The 18,815-nt window shown below is 37.8% G+C and overlaps 1 protein-coding gene across 2 annotated transcripts in view; it reads right to left on the bottom strand.

Moving 5' to 3' along the window:
* Kif6 (kinesin family member 6) overlaps nt 1-18,529 on the bottom strand; it is a 410,513-nt gene extending 391,984 nt beyond the window's left edge. For both annotated transcript variants that reach the window (XM_046450779.2, XM_046450780.2), the window contains exons 1-3: nt 18,380-18,529; nt 13,930-14,039; nt 8,139-8,213 (exon numbers count right to left, since the gene is read on the bottom strand). In XM_046450779.2, coding sequence (XP_046306735.1) covers nt 8,139-8,213; nt 13,930-14,039; nt 18,380-18,445 — 251 coding nt within the window. In that variant the 5' untranslated portion in view covers nt 18,446-18,529. The remainder of the gene's footprint in view (nt 1-8,138; nt 8,214-13,929; nt 14,040-18,379) is intronic.
* Nucleotides 18,530-18,815: the final 286 nt, after the last annotated feature.

Below are 18,815 nucleotides of genomic sequence, written 5' to 3'. Positions count from 1 at the left end.
AGAAAAATATCAATGTTTCAAAAGAAGATAATCATCCTCTCCAAAAAGAAAGGAAGGATACCACTTCCATAAGCAAAATTAGAATTTTTAATTTTCTAGAAATAAAAAATGAGGTTGTGAAAATAAAGAACTTAGAAGTAGGTGATACAGAAGAATGTCTGTGACTGAAAAGCAAATCGCCATGCCAAAAGTCAGAGCTGACAGATTCTTCTAGAATTCAGAACTAAAGGACAGAGTAATGGGAATGAAAAAAGGATAATGGTAATATCTGAAGGACAGAGGTGGTAGTTTTGAATTGGACATTCCAGAAAGAAGGGAGATAAAGATTAGAGATTTTTTTAATCATCAAAGAAATTATAAATGTGTTGGCCCTTAAGTTTGAATATGAAGGTTTTGGAATAAAATCGCAGAAAGAAAGATGAGGATACATGAAAAGATACCCATACCTAGAGTCACTGGTATGAAATTTCAAAAAAATAAAGGGAAAAATTCCTAAAAGCAGCTAGAAAGTAAAAACAGTTATTTATAAAAAGAAATAAGAACCAGATTGACATTGACATTGACATCTTTTCAACAACACTACATTCAAAGAGATAATGGAAACCAATTAGGATCTCTGCAGATTTCTCAACCCAGACCCTAAAAGCTAGAATCCTAGAATAACATACCAAGCTCTGAAAGAAAATGGATGCCAACCAAGAATCTACATCCAGTAAAATTAAGCTTTAGATTTGATGGTGAAATAAAAACCTTCCATGATAAACAAAAGTTAAAGGTTTACAACTAGAAAGCCTGCACTACAGAACATTCCATGAGGAGGAAATGAAAAACAACAATGAAAATCAGCAAAAGGAGGTATTACACTAAAGAAAAAAACAATAAAAGGAAACCAAGTTAAGTTAAATACCAAAAATAAACAAAAATGACTGGGAATACAAATAATGTCTCAATAATAACCCTGAATATCAATGGCTTAAACTCACCAATCGACTGGCAGATTGGATTTTTTAAAAAGACCCAACAATGTGCTGCCTTCAAGAGACTCATCTCATAGGAAAAGACATCCACAGATTGAAAGTGATGGACTGCAGAAACAAGCAGGGGTTTCCATCATCACATCAAATAAAGTAGACTTAGAGCCAAAGTTAATCAAAAGAAATAAAAAAGAACATTTCATACTGTTTAAGGGAACCATACAACAATAAGACATATAACAATTATAAATATATATGCCCCAAACAATGGAGCATCTGCGTTCATCAAACTCTTGCCAAGTTCAAGAGTCAAACAGATGACAACATAATGATTCAACACACTTCTTTCACCATTTGATAGATCTTCCAAACAAAAGCTGAACAAAGAAACTATAGAAGTCAATAAAACAATTAATAACTTAGACTTAACTGACATATTTAGAATATTTCATCCATCAATGAGCGAATATACTTTCTTCTCAGCAGCACATGGATCCTTCTATAAAATAGACCATGTATTATGCCTGAAAGCAACTCTTAACAAATACAAAAAATTAGAGAGACTACCCTGCATTCTATCATATCATAATGGAATGAAATTAAAAATCAATGATAAAATAAAAAATAGAAGCTACTCCAACATCTGGAGACTAAATAATATGCTATTGAATGAACAATGGATTGCAGAAGACATCAAAGAAAAGATTAAAAAATTCTTAGAGATAAATGAGAATACTGATACAACATATCAAAATTTCTGGAACACTATGAAGGCAGTACAAAGAAGAAAGTTCATTGCATGGAGTTCATTTCTTAAGAAAAAGTCAACAAATAAATGACCTAACTTTACATCTCAAAGCCCTAGAAAAAGAAGAACAAATCAACACCAAAAGCAGTAGAAGATGGGAAATAGTTAAAAACAGAGCTCAAATCAATGAAATTGAAACAAAAGAAACAACTGAAGAAATTGACAAAACAAAAAGTTGGTTCTTCTAAAAAATAAATAAAATTGACAAACCCTTAGCCATGCTAACAAAGAAACAGAGAAAACTCAAATCACTAACATACATGATGAAAAAGGAAATATCATTACAGAAATACAGAAGATAATTAGAAATTATTTTGAAAACTTGTACTCCAATAAAATAGAGAATATTAAAGGCATTGACAAATTTCTAGAGGCATATGAGTTTCCCAAATTGAATCAGGATGATATACACAATTTAAACAGATCAATCTAAAGCAAGGAAATAGAAGACACTATTAGAAGCCTACCAACCAAGAAAGCCCAGGGCCAGATGGATATACAGCTGGGTTCTACAAGACCTATAAAGAAGAATTAATACCTATACTCTACAAATTATTTCATGAAGTAGAAAAACAGGGAGCATTTCCAAACTCATTCTATGAGGCCAATATAACCCTGAGTCCAAAACCAGATACACACATATCAAAGAAAGAAAACTTCAGACCAATATCTCTAATGAACATAGATGCAAAATTTCTCAGTAAAATTCTGGCAAATCAAATACAAAAACATATCAAAAAGATTGTGCACCATGATCAAGTAGGATTCATCCCAGGGATGCAAGGTTGGTTCAACATATGGAAATCAATAAATGTAATTCATCACATCAACAGACTTAAAGATAAGAATCTTATGATCATCTCAATAGATGCAGAAAAAGCATTTGACAAAATATAGAATCCCTTCATGTTCAAAACACTAGAAAAACTAGGGATAATAGGAATATAATCTCAATACTGTAAAAGCTACCTATTCTAAGCCCAAGGCCAGCATCATTCTAAATGGAGAAAAATTGAAAGCATTCAATTTTATCAAAGTAGAGGGATATAAAATCAACACCCATAAATCAAAAGCATTTCTGTACATCAGTGACAAATCCCCTGAAAGAAACTAGGAAAACTACCACATTTAAAATAGCCTAAAAAAATACTTGGGAATCAACAAAAGATGTGAAAGGCTTCTACAATGAAAATTACAGAATGCTAAAGAAAGAAATTAAAGAAGAGCTTAAAAGATGGAAAGATCTTCCTTGTTCTTGAATAGGCAGAATTAATATTGTCAAAATGACCATACTACCAAAAGCACTATACAGATTTAATAAAATTTCAATTAAAGTCCCAATGAAATTCCTCATAGAAATAGAAAAAACAATCATGAAATCCATCTGGAAAAATAAGAGACCCAGAATAGCCAAAGCAATCCTTAGCAAGAAGAGTGAAGCTGGTGGCATCACTATACCAGACCTTAAACCATACTAAAGGGCAACAGTAACAAAAACAGCATGGTATTGGCACCAAAATAGATTTGTAGACCACTGGTACAGAATAGAGGACACAGATACAAACCCACATAAATACAGTTATCTCATACCAGACAAAGGCGCCAAAAACATATATTGGAGAAAAGACAGCCTGTTCAACAAATGGTGCTGGGAGAACTAGAATCCATATGCAGCAAAATGAAATTAAGCCCCTATCTCTCACCATGCATAAAACTCAACTCAAAGTGGATCAAGGACCTAGGAATTAGACCAGAGACCTTGTATCTAATAGAAGAAAAAGTGGGCCCAAATCTTCATCATGTTGGATTAGGCTCAGACTTCCTTAACAAGACTCCTATAGTGCAAGAAATAAAATCAAGAGTCAATAAATGGAATGGATTCAAACTGAAAAGCTTCTTCTCAGCAAAAGAAACAATCAGTGAGGTGAAGAGAGAGACTACAGAAGGTGAGCAAATTTTTAGCACATGCACATCAGATAGAGCAGTAATCTCTAGGATATATAAAGAACTCAAAAAACTTAACACTAAAAAAATAAATCACCCAATCGATAAATGGGCTAAGGAACTGAACAGACACTTCTCAGAAGATATACAATCGATCAACAAATATATGAAAAAAATGTTCAACATATCTAATGCAAATCAAAACTACTCTAAGATTTCATTTCACTCCAGTCAGAATGGCAGCTATTAAGAATACAAACAACCATAAGTGTTGACGAGGATGTGGGGGAAAAGGCACAATCATACATTGCTGATACAACTGCAAATTGGTACAACCAATCTGGAAAGCAGTATGAAAATTCCTTAGAAAACTTTGAATGGAACCACCTTTTGACCCAGATATCCTACTCCTCGATTGATACCCAAAGGTCTTAAAAACAGCATACTACAATGATGCAGCCACATCAATATTTATAGCAGCACAATTCACAATAGCTAAATTGTGGAACCAACCTAGATGCCCTTCAATAGATGAACAGATAAAGAAAATGTGGTATATATGCATAATGAAATATTACTCAGCATTAAAAGAGAATAAAATCATGGCATTCACAGGTAAATGGATGAAGTTGGAGGATATCATGCTAAGTGAAGTAAGCCAATCCAAAAAAACCAAAGGCCAAATGTTTTCTCTGATATGTAGATGCTGATCCATAATGGGGGTGGAGAGGGCATGGGAGGAATGGAGGCACTTTAGATAGGGCAAAGGGGAGAGAGGGGAGGGGAGGGGGAAGGGAGGGGGCACGGGGTGGGGAGGTAGGAAAGATGGTGGAATGAGATGGACATCATTACCCTAAATACATGTATGAAGACATGAATGGTGTGAGTCTACTTTGTGTACAACCAGAGACATGAAAATTGTGCTCTATATGTGGACTATGAATTGAAATGCATTCTGCTGTTGTGTATTACAAATTAGAATAAATAAATAATTTTTTAAAAAAGAGACAATGGAGCAATATCTTCAGAGTTCTGAGAGGAAAGGACTTATTATGTACACCTCTAATGCACTAATGAAAATATCAGGGTTTATTTTGACATGATGAAAGTAATTGAAAATAATTTGCTCCAATTCAGTTCCTAGTACTTCCTCTTTCCTTTACCCCTCCCTCCCCTTGTTCCCTTTCCTCTACTCTTCTGGTCTTCTATTTATTTAGAGTCTTCTTTTAAATTAGTGCACTACAGATACACATAAAGCTAAAAACTCACTTGGTACTAGTCACATACGTACATGGGACAGTTTGGCTGGTTTCTTTCCACTGTTCCTCCCACTTCTGGTCCCTCCTCCCTCCCCTTTAATCCTCTTCTTCAACTCCACTGACATCTCCTCTCTTTTCACGGGATTTCCCCTGCCTTCCTCCATTCCCCTTTCCCCTGTTTTTGGTCTTCCACATATGAGAGAAAACATTCAACCCTTGACTTTCTGGGTTTGACTTATTTCACTTACCCACTCAAACTGCCACTGAATTGTGAAATGAAATGAAATGCTTTGGCAAGTTCCCAAAAGTTTTTTGAGGATAATTACCAAAAAGAAATTGAAGAAACAGACATGAGTACAGGGAACACTGATGAGCAAACAGGTAAACTTAGAGATAAATTTACATAATTGTTTATAATAAGATGATTAATAAGAATTCAGAAGGAAAAATCCCTTGATCTCCAAACTGGACATAGTGGGGCAGGAGATGCAGAGGAAGAGTGTGCCAAGGTCCTAGTGGGAGAGGCAGGAGGGCATGTGGGGAGAATGGGGTGGGGCAGGAACATGAAGTTTAGATATTGAGAAGATTCCTATAGGTTTAAAGATCCTAATTTAAACTGAGGGGTTAATACACAGTGAACACCTGGAAGGAGAAAATGAAAACAGCAACGATGAAGAGCACGGTCAAACCAATGGGAGGCAAGAAAAGAAAAATATATATGTACAATAAATGGAAAAATTTAGAGAAGAAAGAGCTTCAAACAATGTTAGAGGAATTAAAATAAGTAAATTAAAGTAGCCTGTTAAAGATCAGGAACACTATGTTGGCTAAAGAGGAAAAGGTGAGCTATATTTTGTCAATCAGACTCACAACCTGAACACAAAATGTCACAAAGCAATTGAATGATAGAGAAATATAAATCAGACCAAGATTAGTAGGAAAAAAATTGGAGCACAAAGAGTTTCAGGAAAATGGAATATAGGATGAAAAATAATAAAAAGGACAAAGAGGATATTTCCTATGGATAGAATGCTCTATTCCTACTGATATGACCCTCTAGGACCAACTTGAGCTACCTGATCACAATTCTTGCCTGACATTTTTGAAATCTTATCATTAGAGTTGGGTGTCCTTGTCAAGTTAATGAACAAAACAAAGCCACTGCTTTCATGGAGATTTTGTTCTGGAAGAAGCAGGTGGGCACACACACACACACACACAAACTAATAATCAAACTATATGGAATGTCAGTGGTAATAAGTGCTAAGTGTTGAAAGGAAGCGTAGCAGGGGTGTCATTTTTAAATGGGGTAGCCAAGGAAGACTTCACCAGGAAAATGGTCAAAGACTTTCCAGTTGCTGAGGAAGGAACCATACAGACTTCTGAGGGAAGAGAATTTCAGGCAGGGGGGACAGCAAGAGCAAATGGTCACTGAATATAAAGTTAAATAAATTAACTATGGAGGGGCTAGTGTGGTAAGTGGGAAATCAGGAGTGTAGCATCAGAAGCCAAGTGAAGACGGTGGAATAATGAACTGTGTCAAAACAGCAGGTGTGCCAAAGAGCAGGGGGACTGACAAAGGCCATGATTAAATTTAGCAAACAGAAGCCACAGCTGACTGTGACAAAAACAATCTCAGGGGAGCACTGGGAACCCAAATCTAAGAACTGGGCGTAAGAGAGAAAATGGAATAGCGAATACAGTCAACCATTTCAAATGGATTTGCCATAAAGAAAAGCTGAGGAGAGGGCAGGGCCTGGAGCAGGCGGTGGGATCAAGGTGGGAGAGAGTCAAGAGTGGGAGGGAGAAGACCTGGGCATCCACGAAACAAACGAGGTTCCCTCCAGAATAATATTAGGAAGTTTCAAAATAAACATGAGAGCAGCCACCTGAGAAATCGCCTAACACAAATGATTACTGAAAGGAAGGGAATTTAGAAATGCTTGAGATTCAATCAAGGAAACCAGATCTAAAGAGGATTGTGTTATAACTGGATTGTGTTATAACTGAAAGAAAGCCTACACAATTGTACTTTACCCATGAAGGAAGACAGGACTAAAAGACAAGGACTCAGTTTGAGCAAGATTCATAATAGGAGTTTGAGAGACAAAGTAAAGCAATGTATTTCCAGCAATGTTTACAAAAAGAGGATACTGATGAGTGAAATTGAATTTGGGTGCATTTATAGATATATTTTTCATCTTAATTGTAAAGATGGATGTGTTGGGGGGTTATTAGGTCATTAGGATTATCCATGTGATTTCAGGATCAGAAAGCAACCTTATTAGTGGAGTTTTCCATGTAGATTCCCTACAAGAAGACAGCGTACTTATCAGGGGGCTTGAGTGTCTAATCCCAAGGGGATTTAGCCAAGCTATATTAACAAATTGTCATTCTGATTTATTCTATATTTTCATGAGAGTTTGGTTCTAGTAGTCAGAAGCCTGGAACTGTCTGGATATATAAAAGCAAATGGACCAAGCCAGTCATTAGTAGGCCTCTCAAATGCCAGCCATAAACCAGGCGAGGCGGTACACGCCTGTAACCCCAGCAGCTTGGGAAGCTGAGGCAGCAGGATTGGGAGTTCAAAGCCAGCCTCAGCAACTTAGCAAGGCCCTGAGCAACTTAGCAAGGCCTGGGCAACTCAGCAAGACCCTGTCTCTAAATAAAAAATAAAAAAGGCTGGGGATGTGGCTCAGTGGTTAAACAACCGGGCTTCAATCCCTGGTACAAAAAAAAAGATAAAAAAATGCCACACATACCTTATTCCTTGTCCATCTAACCATATGCTTGAAATATTGAACTAAGGAAGGGGCACTGGAGTAACAACTAGAAAACGATCTAGGTCTCTGCCACCACTAGCCTGGCAACCCCATCCGGTGAGTGCCATCCATTCCTGTGGTCCTCAGTTCACGTTGTCTTTGCAAATGGGAGTAACAATAGCTATTCTATCACAATGATTTGTTTTGAGGCTCAGAATTTAAGTTTAAAACAAATGGCTATATGAACAGAAGATATTAATGCTCTCATCATTACATGCCCTAAAGCCTGAGTGTATAATTGGTATACTGAAGCACATTACCACAATTATCCGAGAATTGAAGACAAGATGAAAAACCACGAACCCACTGAAGAAAATCTGGGAAATCCTACCTCTCAGCAACTGGTTTGGCAATGTTTTCAAAAATGATCTCTTGCTTTGCATCTTGATCAAAAATCCTCTGAAATCTGCAATGTGAAAGTGGTAATTATTTAAATGCTGTGCCTTCAAACACTATTGGATTAATAAATTTTGTTTTTCTAAAGCTTTGTAAGTGACCCCACATTTACATCATCAGACTTACCTAACTTAACACAATGTTTGTCCTGTAGTTCCACCACACTGTGCTCTTGTACTCCTGTATACAAATGGTGGGTAAACAGTATTGCTTTGACAAGATCTGCACAATAAATCCCTCTGAAAAGCTGCAGCAGCTTTGAACCAAATAATAAACTGTGTGTTTTTTAGCTCTCAAGAGGGACAGTGTCTACAATTGGCATCAAATTCAAATTCAGATAACTGCATGAAATGGAAACCCAAGAACAGGATGTAAACAGCCAAAGAACTTCTGATGTCTGACCTGTGAGAAAATGGGGGCAACTGTGAATTGTATCATTATTGAATTTAATTTTAAAATTAAATTGAACTGAAGTTTATGTTTCACTAATTAGGTACTAAAATCCAGTATCAACAATGTCAATTCTCAAGATGGCGCTGTTTCATTTTATTGACCAAGATTCAAAAGTCAAAAAGTAAACTAAGATATATCTGTTCTGCAAAGAGAAGTCTTTATTAAATTGGCAGTGACCGGGGAATGGGAGATGGTGTGGTGTCAGTTTCACTCTTCTCCGGTGCCACTCTGATGAGTACAGGATTGCAAGCACAGTGGAATAATTTGAGTAGGAGACACATCTATTCTTTTGCAGTGAAGTGAGGTGCTACCAGCATGTATAGCCCCCATGAAAACATCGCAATAATGAGAAGAGGGAGGCGGGCTGGGAGGGGGGACAGAGAGACCAACCAAAATGTTAGCAAAGGGTGAATCTCCCACAAAGAGTATATGAATGTTGACTGGGTTGTTCTTCTACCTTATATATTTAAATTTTTTCGAAATAAAAGTTGTAGAGATGAGAACTTTAAAGCAAAAATTTTAAAATAAACACTTTGAGGACATCCTAAGCAACTCTCGGGGAGACACAGGAACTTCTGGACTACATGCCTGTGTACTCAAGTAAATTGGCATGTGTTCAATCCAAGTGGAGACTATAGGTGACATGCAAACCTGTTTCCACTGCTGGGAACTGCAGAAGAGTGTCTAGAGATGGAAATATAAAACCGGAAATATAAAACGTTAAGAAATTTGTCTTTATTGCAGGAACCTCTGGTCTACATTAAATTTAAAGGATCCTTATAGCTGAACCACATTTGTTTTTGAAAAGTAAATAATGAACTACACAAGGAGATATTCTAAGGCATTTCTCAGGCAAGGTGATTTTAGACAGCAGTCTTTACTGTTCAATGTGCTCAGACCACTCCTCAAAACCTGGCAGGTGTAAAACAGCTTTAGATATGAGCACCAGCATTATAGAGAGGTCGACATAACACAGGTCTCCCTATGCTCTTCAGAGCATGGTCCACTAGGACATCTTAGTACAGACCCCTAGTGGTGCCTGTGAAGAGACGGGTGGTACAGAAAGCTAGCTGGATTCTTTTATCAGGCTGATGACTGATGAATCAATCAGCCATTCTTGACCAAACATCCTTACATAATAGGAACTATGTCTACTACTACGTAATCAAGAAATGGCAGGAGTTTTAAAGAAAACATTGAATCAAACACAGAATGCACTATAAAAGATATATTTTGTAAAATAATTAATTATGGTATATTCATTTACTAATCTATTTGTTTCACAAATATATACTGAGTGTCTATGTACCAAGCATTTTTAATGAGCTTTAGGTGAGAAGTTACCTATAAAACACAGTGAATTCCTTGGGAAAACATGACATTCTCCACTATTTACAATAGCAGATGGTAGAATCATAAGCAATTCAGAGCCCTCTGTTTATTGGCCCGCCCCATTTTAGAATGAGGATTTTGGCATCAAACTTTATAATAAGTCATTAATTGCACATTAAGGATAAAATAGTATTATCCCAAATATTTTATTTTTTCTGACATGGTGGCATAGCAATCTAAAAAGGCATTTTGATCAGCTATTTTCTGAAAACAATTCAAGAGCAAAACAGAATCACAGAATTAGGAGAGATTTTATCAGTTCTGTGTAATTGCTTATGAGGAAGAAGTTTAGATCCACAGAGATGAAGTAGTTACTCATGGTCCTAAAGCCCATCAGTAACATGCCTTGAGACACAACTGGAGATACCTGATTTCTAGGAGGTCCTTTCATTTATTAAGATGTTAGGTAGGATTTTTCTGAACTCCATTTCAAACTCAGCAAATACTGATCTTTTTGTACCCCAAACCATTCTTCCTGCAATCTTCCTCACCCCCAACCCCAACTCCATCTTTCTAAATGCTGAGTCCAAAATCCTTCAGGCACCCTTGACTCTTTCTCTTTCTATTGCACTCTATATTCAATCTACTAGCAAATTTTACCAGCTCTGACCTCCAAAATACATCCATAATCCAATTACGGTCATCACTTGGTATCCTTGGGGAACTGATTCCAGGGCCCCCATGGATACCAAAATCCAAAGATATTCACATCCCTTATATAAGCTGACATAGTATTTGCATATAATCTATGCACATACTCCCCTATACTTTAAATCATCTCTAGATTACTTAGAATGTGTAATATAATGTAAATGCTGTGTAAATAGTCGTTAACTATATTGTTTAGGGAAAAAAAAACAAGAAAAAAGTCTGTGTGTGCTCAATATGCCCTTTTTTGTTTGTTTGTTTTCCCAATATTTTCAGTCCACAGGTGTTTGGATTTGTGTATCAGAACTGAAGAACTGCAGATATAGAAGGCACACTGTATTTCTTAACATTTCCACCCTGGCCCAAGATACCATAAATTCTAGTCTGGTTTTCCTTACAGTCTGTTTTCCATGTATCAAGAGTGATCCTGCTAAAACTTAGGTGAGATCATTTCATTCTTTTGCTCAAAACCTTCCCTCACCATGCTCACCATGACTCACAGGGCTCTATATAATCTGCTCGCTCTGTGCTCCTCAACTTCTCTTCTCCCCCTTAGCCCCCTTGCTCACTGCACTCCAGCCGCCCAGATCCCCTTCCTGTGTCCATCCCCCTGCAGAGACATTGCTCATGCTATTCCCTTGGCCTGGAATTCTCATCCCTCAGCTATTTGCATGGCTGGTTTCCTCACCTCTCTTTCCTGCCTTACTCTTCTTCGTGGCACTTAACAATTTCTGACATGCATTTATTAATTTGCTTGTCTGTCTCCTCCCACTAAAATATAAGCTCCAGAAGAACAGCAGCTTTGGTGCATGTTCCCTCCTGTATTCCTAGCAGTGAACACAGCATATGGTGGGTAGTCAATAAATATTTATTGATTGAATGAGTTTTCTTAGGAGAAAACAGCCTTCAAAATGCTTAAATATTTATCACTGAATATATGTAAAAGTTGAATATGTTATTCTATCTTAAATATTAAAACCAATATTTAAATTCAGAGATCTAAAATATAGGCAAATGGTACTCTTTCAATAAATATATGTTTAAATGCCCTGTTTCTATATAATGCAAAGAATACTTTAGAAAAGGTCCATAGATAAAGATATGATCAGTTGTTTTTTTAATACCTTTATTTTTATTTATTTGTTTTTAATGTGGTGCTGAAGATCAGACCCAGTGCTTCAGGCATGCTAGGCAACTGCTCTACCATTGAGCCATAACCTCAGCCCTGATCAGTTGTTCTTTTTTTTTTTTTTTAAGTTTTTTTTTTTTTTTTAGAGAGAGAGAGAGAGAATTTTTTTTTAATATTTATTTTTTAGTCTTCGGCGGACACAACATCCCTGTTTGTATGTGGTGCTGAGGATCAAACCCAGGCTGCACGCATGCCAGGTGAGCGCACCACCGCTTGAGCCACATCCCCAGCCCTGATCAGTTGTTCTTAAAATAATGGGATCATGCTGAATCAAATGTTTCAACAAAGTGTTGCTTTATAGAGATTGGCTTAGACCAGCTACCAACTGCCATGAAGTCATAGCTATTTAGATGTGTAGCAGGCTTACATCTTCTAGAAGAATGCCCCTTCTGCAAAAGTCAATCATGTATCATAGGATGCTTCTTAAAGGAGCTAATGAAAGGCAACAGGGATCTCATAAGACAAGGCAAGGTCCACCTCACTGCAGAACCATGTGTTAGCAATCCTGCTTGTACTTGCTGTAAAAGGAGACAAATGAAGAAGATGGGCTGGGTGTGGAAACAGACATATATTAAAGAGACAAAATGTACAGATACAAAGATCAAGGAGAATTCTCTATGAGCCAAAAAATAAGAGCAAATAAGAACCTGAAAAAGAGAGGAGCTGGGGGTGTAGCTTAGTGGTGGTGAGTGTGTGCTTAGCATATATGTGGCCCTGGGTTCAATCCCCAGCACTGAAAAAGACAGAAAAGGCAAGGGGAAGCATGGGTGGGGGATGGAGAGAGAGAGAGAGAGAGAGAGACAGACAGACACAGAGACAAACAAAACTTTAAAGTGTCTGGGACAGTTTTGTCCAAAGGCCAGGGCAGGATAGTCTCAAAACAGTCTAGAGATAGATGCAAGTGAGTAATTAGGATTCCTTCAGTTAAGTCTAGAAATCTACCACCAAAATTTGAGTTAGAGATCACATATGCATTTAACTTGAGCTCAAACTTCTCCAGAAATCAAAGGTGGTGATCAAAAGAAATGGCTTAATCTGAAATTTGAGAATAAAGACAGTGTGAAATATATATCCATAATCCTCCCAAATTCAAAGACTGGCTACTATAAAAGTATTCAGACCAAAGGCACTGTGATTATCCACGGGTGGCCCATTGGTACTTTCCACCCAGACACTATGATTCAGCACTGCCCAAAAGGAATATAATGTAATCCATAAATGTGAGCATATATGTAACTTAAAATGTTCTAGGAGCTTGGCTTTTGAAAAAAGTAAAGCAAAATAGGTGAAAATAATTACAGTAGTATATTTTAACCCAATACAGCTAAAATTTTATCATTACAATATATAATAGATATGAAAAACTTCTTAACATAGTTTATATTCTCTTTTTCTTTCACATATTGAGCTTTCAAAAAGCCTTCATGTATTTTATACTTTACAAGACAATCTTTTTGTGTGTGTGTGTGTGTGTGTGTGTGTGTGTGTGTGTGGTGCTGGGGATCAAACCTAGAGTCTTGTGCATGTAAGGCAAGCACTCTACCAACTGAGCCATATTAGCAGCCCTGACATCTAATTGTTGACTAACACATTTCAAGAGCTCTAGAGCCACATGTGGCTTATGGCTATTATACTGGACAACATGGTTATCAAGTGTATGTATGTGCATATGCAATCTGTGTATCATATTTTAAAGAAGGCTTACCTAAACAGTACACAAGATTATACCTAAAGGTCTTATCTTGAAAAAAGTTTAGTTGTTCATTGGAATTTCCTATAAGTGCTAAACCACAGCAGGCTGAGTATAGAAAAGATAACATCAGATAAAGAAAGGCTGAAATCCTGGAATATAATCTCAGATAAAGAAATATATCCTCTTTCAACCTTAAGCACAGCAGTGAACTTGAGATCCTCCTCCAAATGAGACAGCCATACTACTTTTTCCACAAGAAATGGGGCTAATGAGTTCACAGTGAATATTAATACAGGACAAAAGCTAGTCCAATAATGAAAAAGGAATGAAGTAAAAGAAAGATAAACTTACATAAATTTGTAGCTTTCTCGCTTATTATTCACAAATCCATCTGCCAAATCACGAGGTATGATAATTTCCAAGCTAGGTGTTAAATTTTCATCATCATCTATGGAATAAATCTGTAAATATAAGAATAAATATAAAATGGTGAAATCACAGCTTGAACTATGACTGTGTTATTATGACTTGCATAATAATGGTATAAAATTGTACTTTTAAGATAAAATGTCATGGACAGGGAGATAGTTCAGTGGCAAAGTGTCTGCCTTGCATTCAAAAAGCCCTGGGTTCGACCCCCCAGTTCCAAGGGAAAAAAAAAAGATAAAATGTCAAAACAGTATAATTTTCCTCATTGAAATGTGTGCACTCAAACAAATATATGGAACAGAACAAGAGGTAAAACCTGAATCAATGCTATATGAAAACTCAGATCAGGGGCTGGGGATGTGGCTCAAGCGGTAGCGCGCTTGCCTGGCATGCGTGCGGCCTGGGTTCGATCCTCAGCACCACATACAAACAAAGGTGTTGTGTCCGCCAAAAACTAAAAATAAATAAATAAATATTAAAAAAAAAAAAAAAACTCAGATCAGCTGGGCGCAGTGGCTGAGGCAGTAGCATCTTAAGTTCAAAGCCAGCCTCATCAACAGCAAGGCACTGAGCAACTCAGTGAGACCCTGTCTCTAAATAAAATACAAAAACAGGGCTAGGGATGTGGCTCAGTGGATGAGTGCCCCTGAGTCAATCCCCAATACCAAAAAACAAACAAACAAAACAAAACAAAAACTCAGATCATCTCTGAATGATCTAAACACTCAAATTTGAGAATGTGAATGTTTCTGTTGTTGTCACTGAAAACTAATAGCCCTGAAAGCAACATATAATCTAAATACTGCTTTGGTATTTATCAAAAATAACATTTTACTATAACCAGTAAACATTTCTGAGTATTTACAAACTACTAGACACAGATAAAAGAATGAGAGTAATCTGAGCCTTCTCACAGAGCTGTGAGAATGCTCAAATTTAAGTTATGTTCAAAGAAGCCCAAGTTTCCATAAAATATATTCAGACATTTGATAAGACATGGGGCTTCAGAAGATACATGTACTTCATGTCTTTGATGTCATTTTCAACCCAGCCCAGCCACTAATTGGCAAGTGACCTGGGAGAAATCACTTAGCCTCTCTAAGCTGATATGGAAATGGAGGTCTTAATCAAAGCCCTACAACTGTAACCTTCTCTGTTTCTCTTCTCGGTTACCTACTTCTTTATTTATTGGCCAGGAAACCAAGACTCAAGCCTATAAAGAAATCATGTGGAAGAAGGAAAAGCATAATATTTAGTGTCCAAACACTGAGCTCAATTTACCAGCTGTGTGATCTGCCACCACTTTCAGAATCAAGGTTCCTTGTACATAAAGCAAATGAGAAAAACAGAACTGCCTCCCTTACAAGATTGCTGGGGGCACCAAATGATGTAATAGAAATGGAAGTATTTTGTAATGCACCATAAAAAAATCATTCATTAGATTTAGAGGATTTTTTTAAAAAAAGGTCTTTCACCAAGAAATAAAATTTTTTCTAACAGGCAATACTTCCTATTTAAGACCCATTTAGATGCTTGATTATGGGAGGAAAGTCATATTCCTAAGCAAGTAAACGTCCCCCTGAACCTCCAAAAGTATGAATAATTTCCTAAGTGGATTTTTATTGAAACCTCTCATTTAAAATGTGAACACTTCAGGTACAAAAGTGGCTTTGTAAAATAAAATTGTAGAAAGTTCGGGAACCAGGTTCAAGGCTTTCTGGCTAGATTTTCTCAAGAGGCATTCAAAGTATGTCCTGTAGAGCACTACACTACCAAATCTCCCTCCCCCCAAAAAACAGTTTAATAACTGCAGGTAAATGAAGGGAGTGTGTGAAACACCAAACATGCAAAAGTGAGGAGTGGCATGCATTTTAAAAAATCGATTTCTACCTGTTCTCAGCAGGTAGAAAAAAAAAAAAACTGATGGGTAGGAACAATGGCTCCTTGCTATCCGCCCCCCTTTACTCCTAAGCCAATCTTGAGTCATTAAGAAAAGTAGGAAAACTTAGTCTAATATACTGGCTTTCTACTCTTAGTCATAAAAATATTTATTATCTGAGATAGGCTAGTTATTGTTTAGAAGACAGAACAAATGCAAGGATAAATATGAAAATGTGTTTGAAATGTACAAAGCACTGTAGAAATGGAAAGTGCTGCCATTGCTAAAATTATCAGATCCATACAATATATCTTCTTTATTAGTCTACAAATTATTATAATTTAATATATGTCTTAAGGAATAGGATTAATATACAGCCTTTGAATCATTCTTGGTTTAATATTACAAATAGCATTTTTTTAAAGAGAGAGAGAGAGAGAATTTTTTAATATTTATTTTTTAGTTATCGGCAGACACAACATCTTTGTTTGTATGTGGTGCTGAGGATCAAACCTGGGCCACAGGCATGCCAGGCGAGCGCGCTACCGCTTGAGCCACATCCCCAGCCCTACAAATAGCATTTGTAGTCAGAGAAATAATCATACAATCTTTTGTAGACAAAAAGATACAGTGCTAAAATATGGAGTTTCTAAAGGAAAATAGGAATATACTAACTCTGTATTTATTCATTCCCATTCTTTTTGTGAATGTGGCATGTAACATTTCAAAGAATCTGATATCATGAAATGCAACACGGCACCTAAAGGTACCTCTGGAGGATCAAGTAATCCCCTTCTTAGACTCATCTAAGAAGTGGGAAAGGAGGCACATTAAAAGAGCCAAACCCTGCATTTTAAGAAAAGAGAAAGTTAGGGGTTGCTGATGTGGCTGAGTGATAGAGCACATGCCTGGTAGAGACAGACAGAAAGATAGCAATATTAAATCCAGGCCTCTCCATCAATTTCCCAACCTTACTCATCTTTTCATTTTGCCAGAGCATCTGCTTTTGACTGCAAAGTCTCTGTAAACTCAATGCTTTTAGTCAAGACTCTGTGGGTAGATGTTGCATACAATATACTTTTTACATGCGTTTTATATGCACTTTAAGAAAATCTTTGTGTAGGTGATTGTAAAAGGAGGGAATAAATGGGAAGATACTATGGTTCTTTCCATACTGCTTTATATCTTTAACACAATATTCTTTGAGTCTTCTTATGCATCTTTTGCTTAATGTACTCGTCAAGAAAAAGAGTTATCATCATCATGATGATAAACATTGATTTCTCCTTGTTTTAAATACATAAGTTATATGAGGCAAATGCAAAGTTATTAGTTACTATGATGTTATACACACACACACACACACACACACACACAATATAGATATGGGGTGGAAATAAAACATACATAATATACCTACTCTAAGAACTCACAAGTATGACTCAAGTTGCCCTTGCCTAAATTCTCACTCTGGGAATGATTTTTTTTCCTGCCTGAAACAGGAATAGCTAGCTTGGGGCGGGGGCGGGGGGGGGGGGGGCTGGAATCCTTAATTAAAATCACAGTTCTGCAACTCACCAGCTGGATACTCTGGTCACATTACTTAATCCAAGAGACTCAGTTTCCTCATTAAAATGAGAGAAATGACACCCACCTTGCAGGGTTCTTGAAAGGATCAAAAAATGCAGATTAAGCCCCGGTCAAGTAGCAATTTCTCAAGACCTGGTAAGAATGCCTATATTCTCCTCTAGGCAAAGAAAACACTATTTTGAAACATTTAAGAAGATTACAAAGTATCTCTGCTCAGAGCCAAGGTTAATGCCTTACTTAACATTCTTTGTAATCTGAATTAGCACACTAGAGAAAGCACCTAGTAAATACTCATAGATGTTTTCTGAATGAAGCATATATGTGTATTCTGTGTGTCAGGATGCTTAAATATACCTACAATGAATATACATCAAAATCACGTGTTTGTTGCAGAATGACAATATAGAAAAGAAATTCCTGAGGGCCCACTGACTGCAAAGTATTAAATAAGTGTATGCTTTGTGTATCTGTCTATATTTGTATCATTTCAGACATTTAGAAGCATGCATCTCTTACACATATTTTGCCCCAGTGGGAAAACACGTTTCAGTGTACCTGTGTGTATGGAGTTGTGACAGTTTCCCTGAAAGGTGCGGTAAATGCCGGGGTATGACTGAGGCGCAGTCTCTGGGAGTGCGCAAACAGGCGAGCCTGCCCTGCGTGGGCACTTGAGCTCTGTGCCCGGTTTGCGGCCGCAGGGCTGTGAGGGGTGGAAATGGACTGGGTGACTGTAGCCCCTCACCGCGTGCAGCGGCAACTGCGTGGCCGCAGGGGCTCTCGGTCAGTGCGTGCGGGATTCCCGGCCGCACCCCCGCCCTGGCCGAGCCCTCTCCCGGGGCCGGACCCTCACGTGCCCCACACCCGCGGCCTGGAGGCCCCACCGCGCTGGCGCCCCCGCCGTACCCCTGATTGCTGCTTCCGAGCAGGGGGCTTTACCCTCGCGAAAATCTGGATCGTCTGCTTCACCATCTCTTCCCTGGCTCTGCACTGACCCTTGACCTCTTTCAGGCCTTAGCTTCCAAAACTTGTTACTCCCACCACCTCCAGCTCCCCTCAGCCTTAGCAACAGTAACTAGGAACACTACCCAACGAGCACCGCGGCATCCAGAACCCCGCCTCCTCTCCCTAATTGGTCGCAGACCTGGAGGGACGGCCCTAAGGGAGAGGTTGAGGGGTGGAGTTGGGGCGGGGCCGAGAGGAGAGCAGTGCGCTTGCGCGTGGGCAGGGCTCTGGGGACGGTGGTTAGAAGTGATAAGTGCCTTGTATACCTTGCCTGGTTCCTTAACCTGTTCCTTCCTCGTGTCTTCGCCTCTTTTTATCACTGAGATCATTTTTGCAT

The sequence above is a fragment of the Marmota monax genome, unplaced genomic scaffold (genome assembly GCF_021218885.2).
Source record: "Marmota monax isolate L192 unplaced genomic scaffold, Marmota_monax_Labrador192_F-V1.1 WCK01_AAM20220418_F8-fsc00127, whole genome shotgun sequence".
Lineage (NCBI taxonomy): Eukaryota > Metazoa > Chordata > Mammalia > Rodentia > Sciuridae > Marmota > Marmota monax.
Note: the sequence above shows the minus strand (reverse complement) of the source record. Positions and strands in the feature narration are given on the sequence as shown.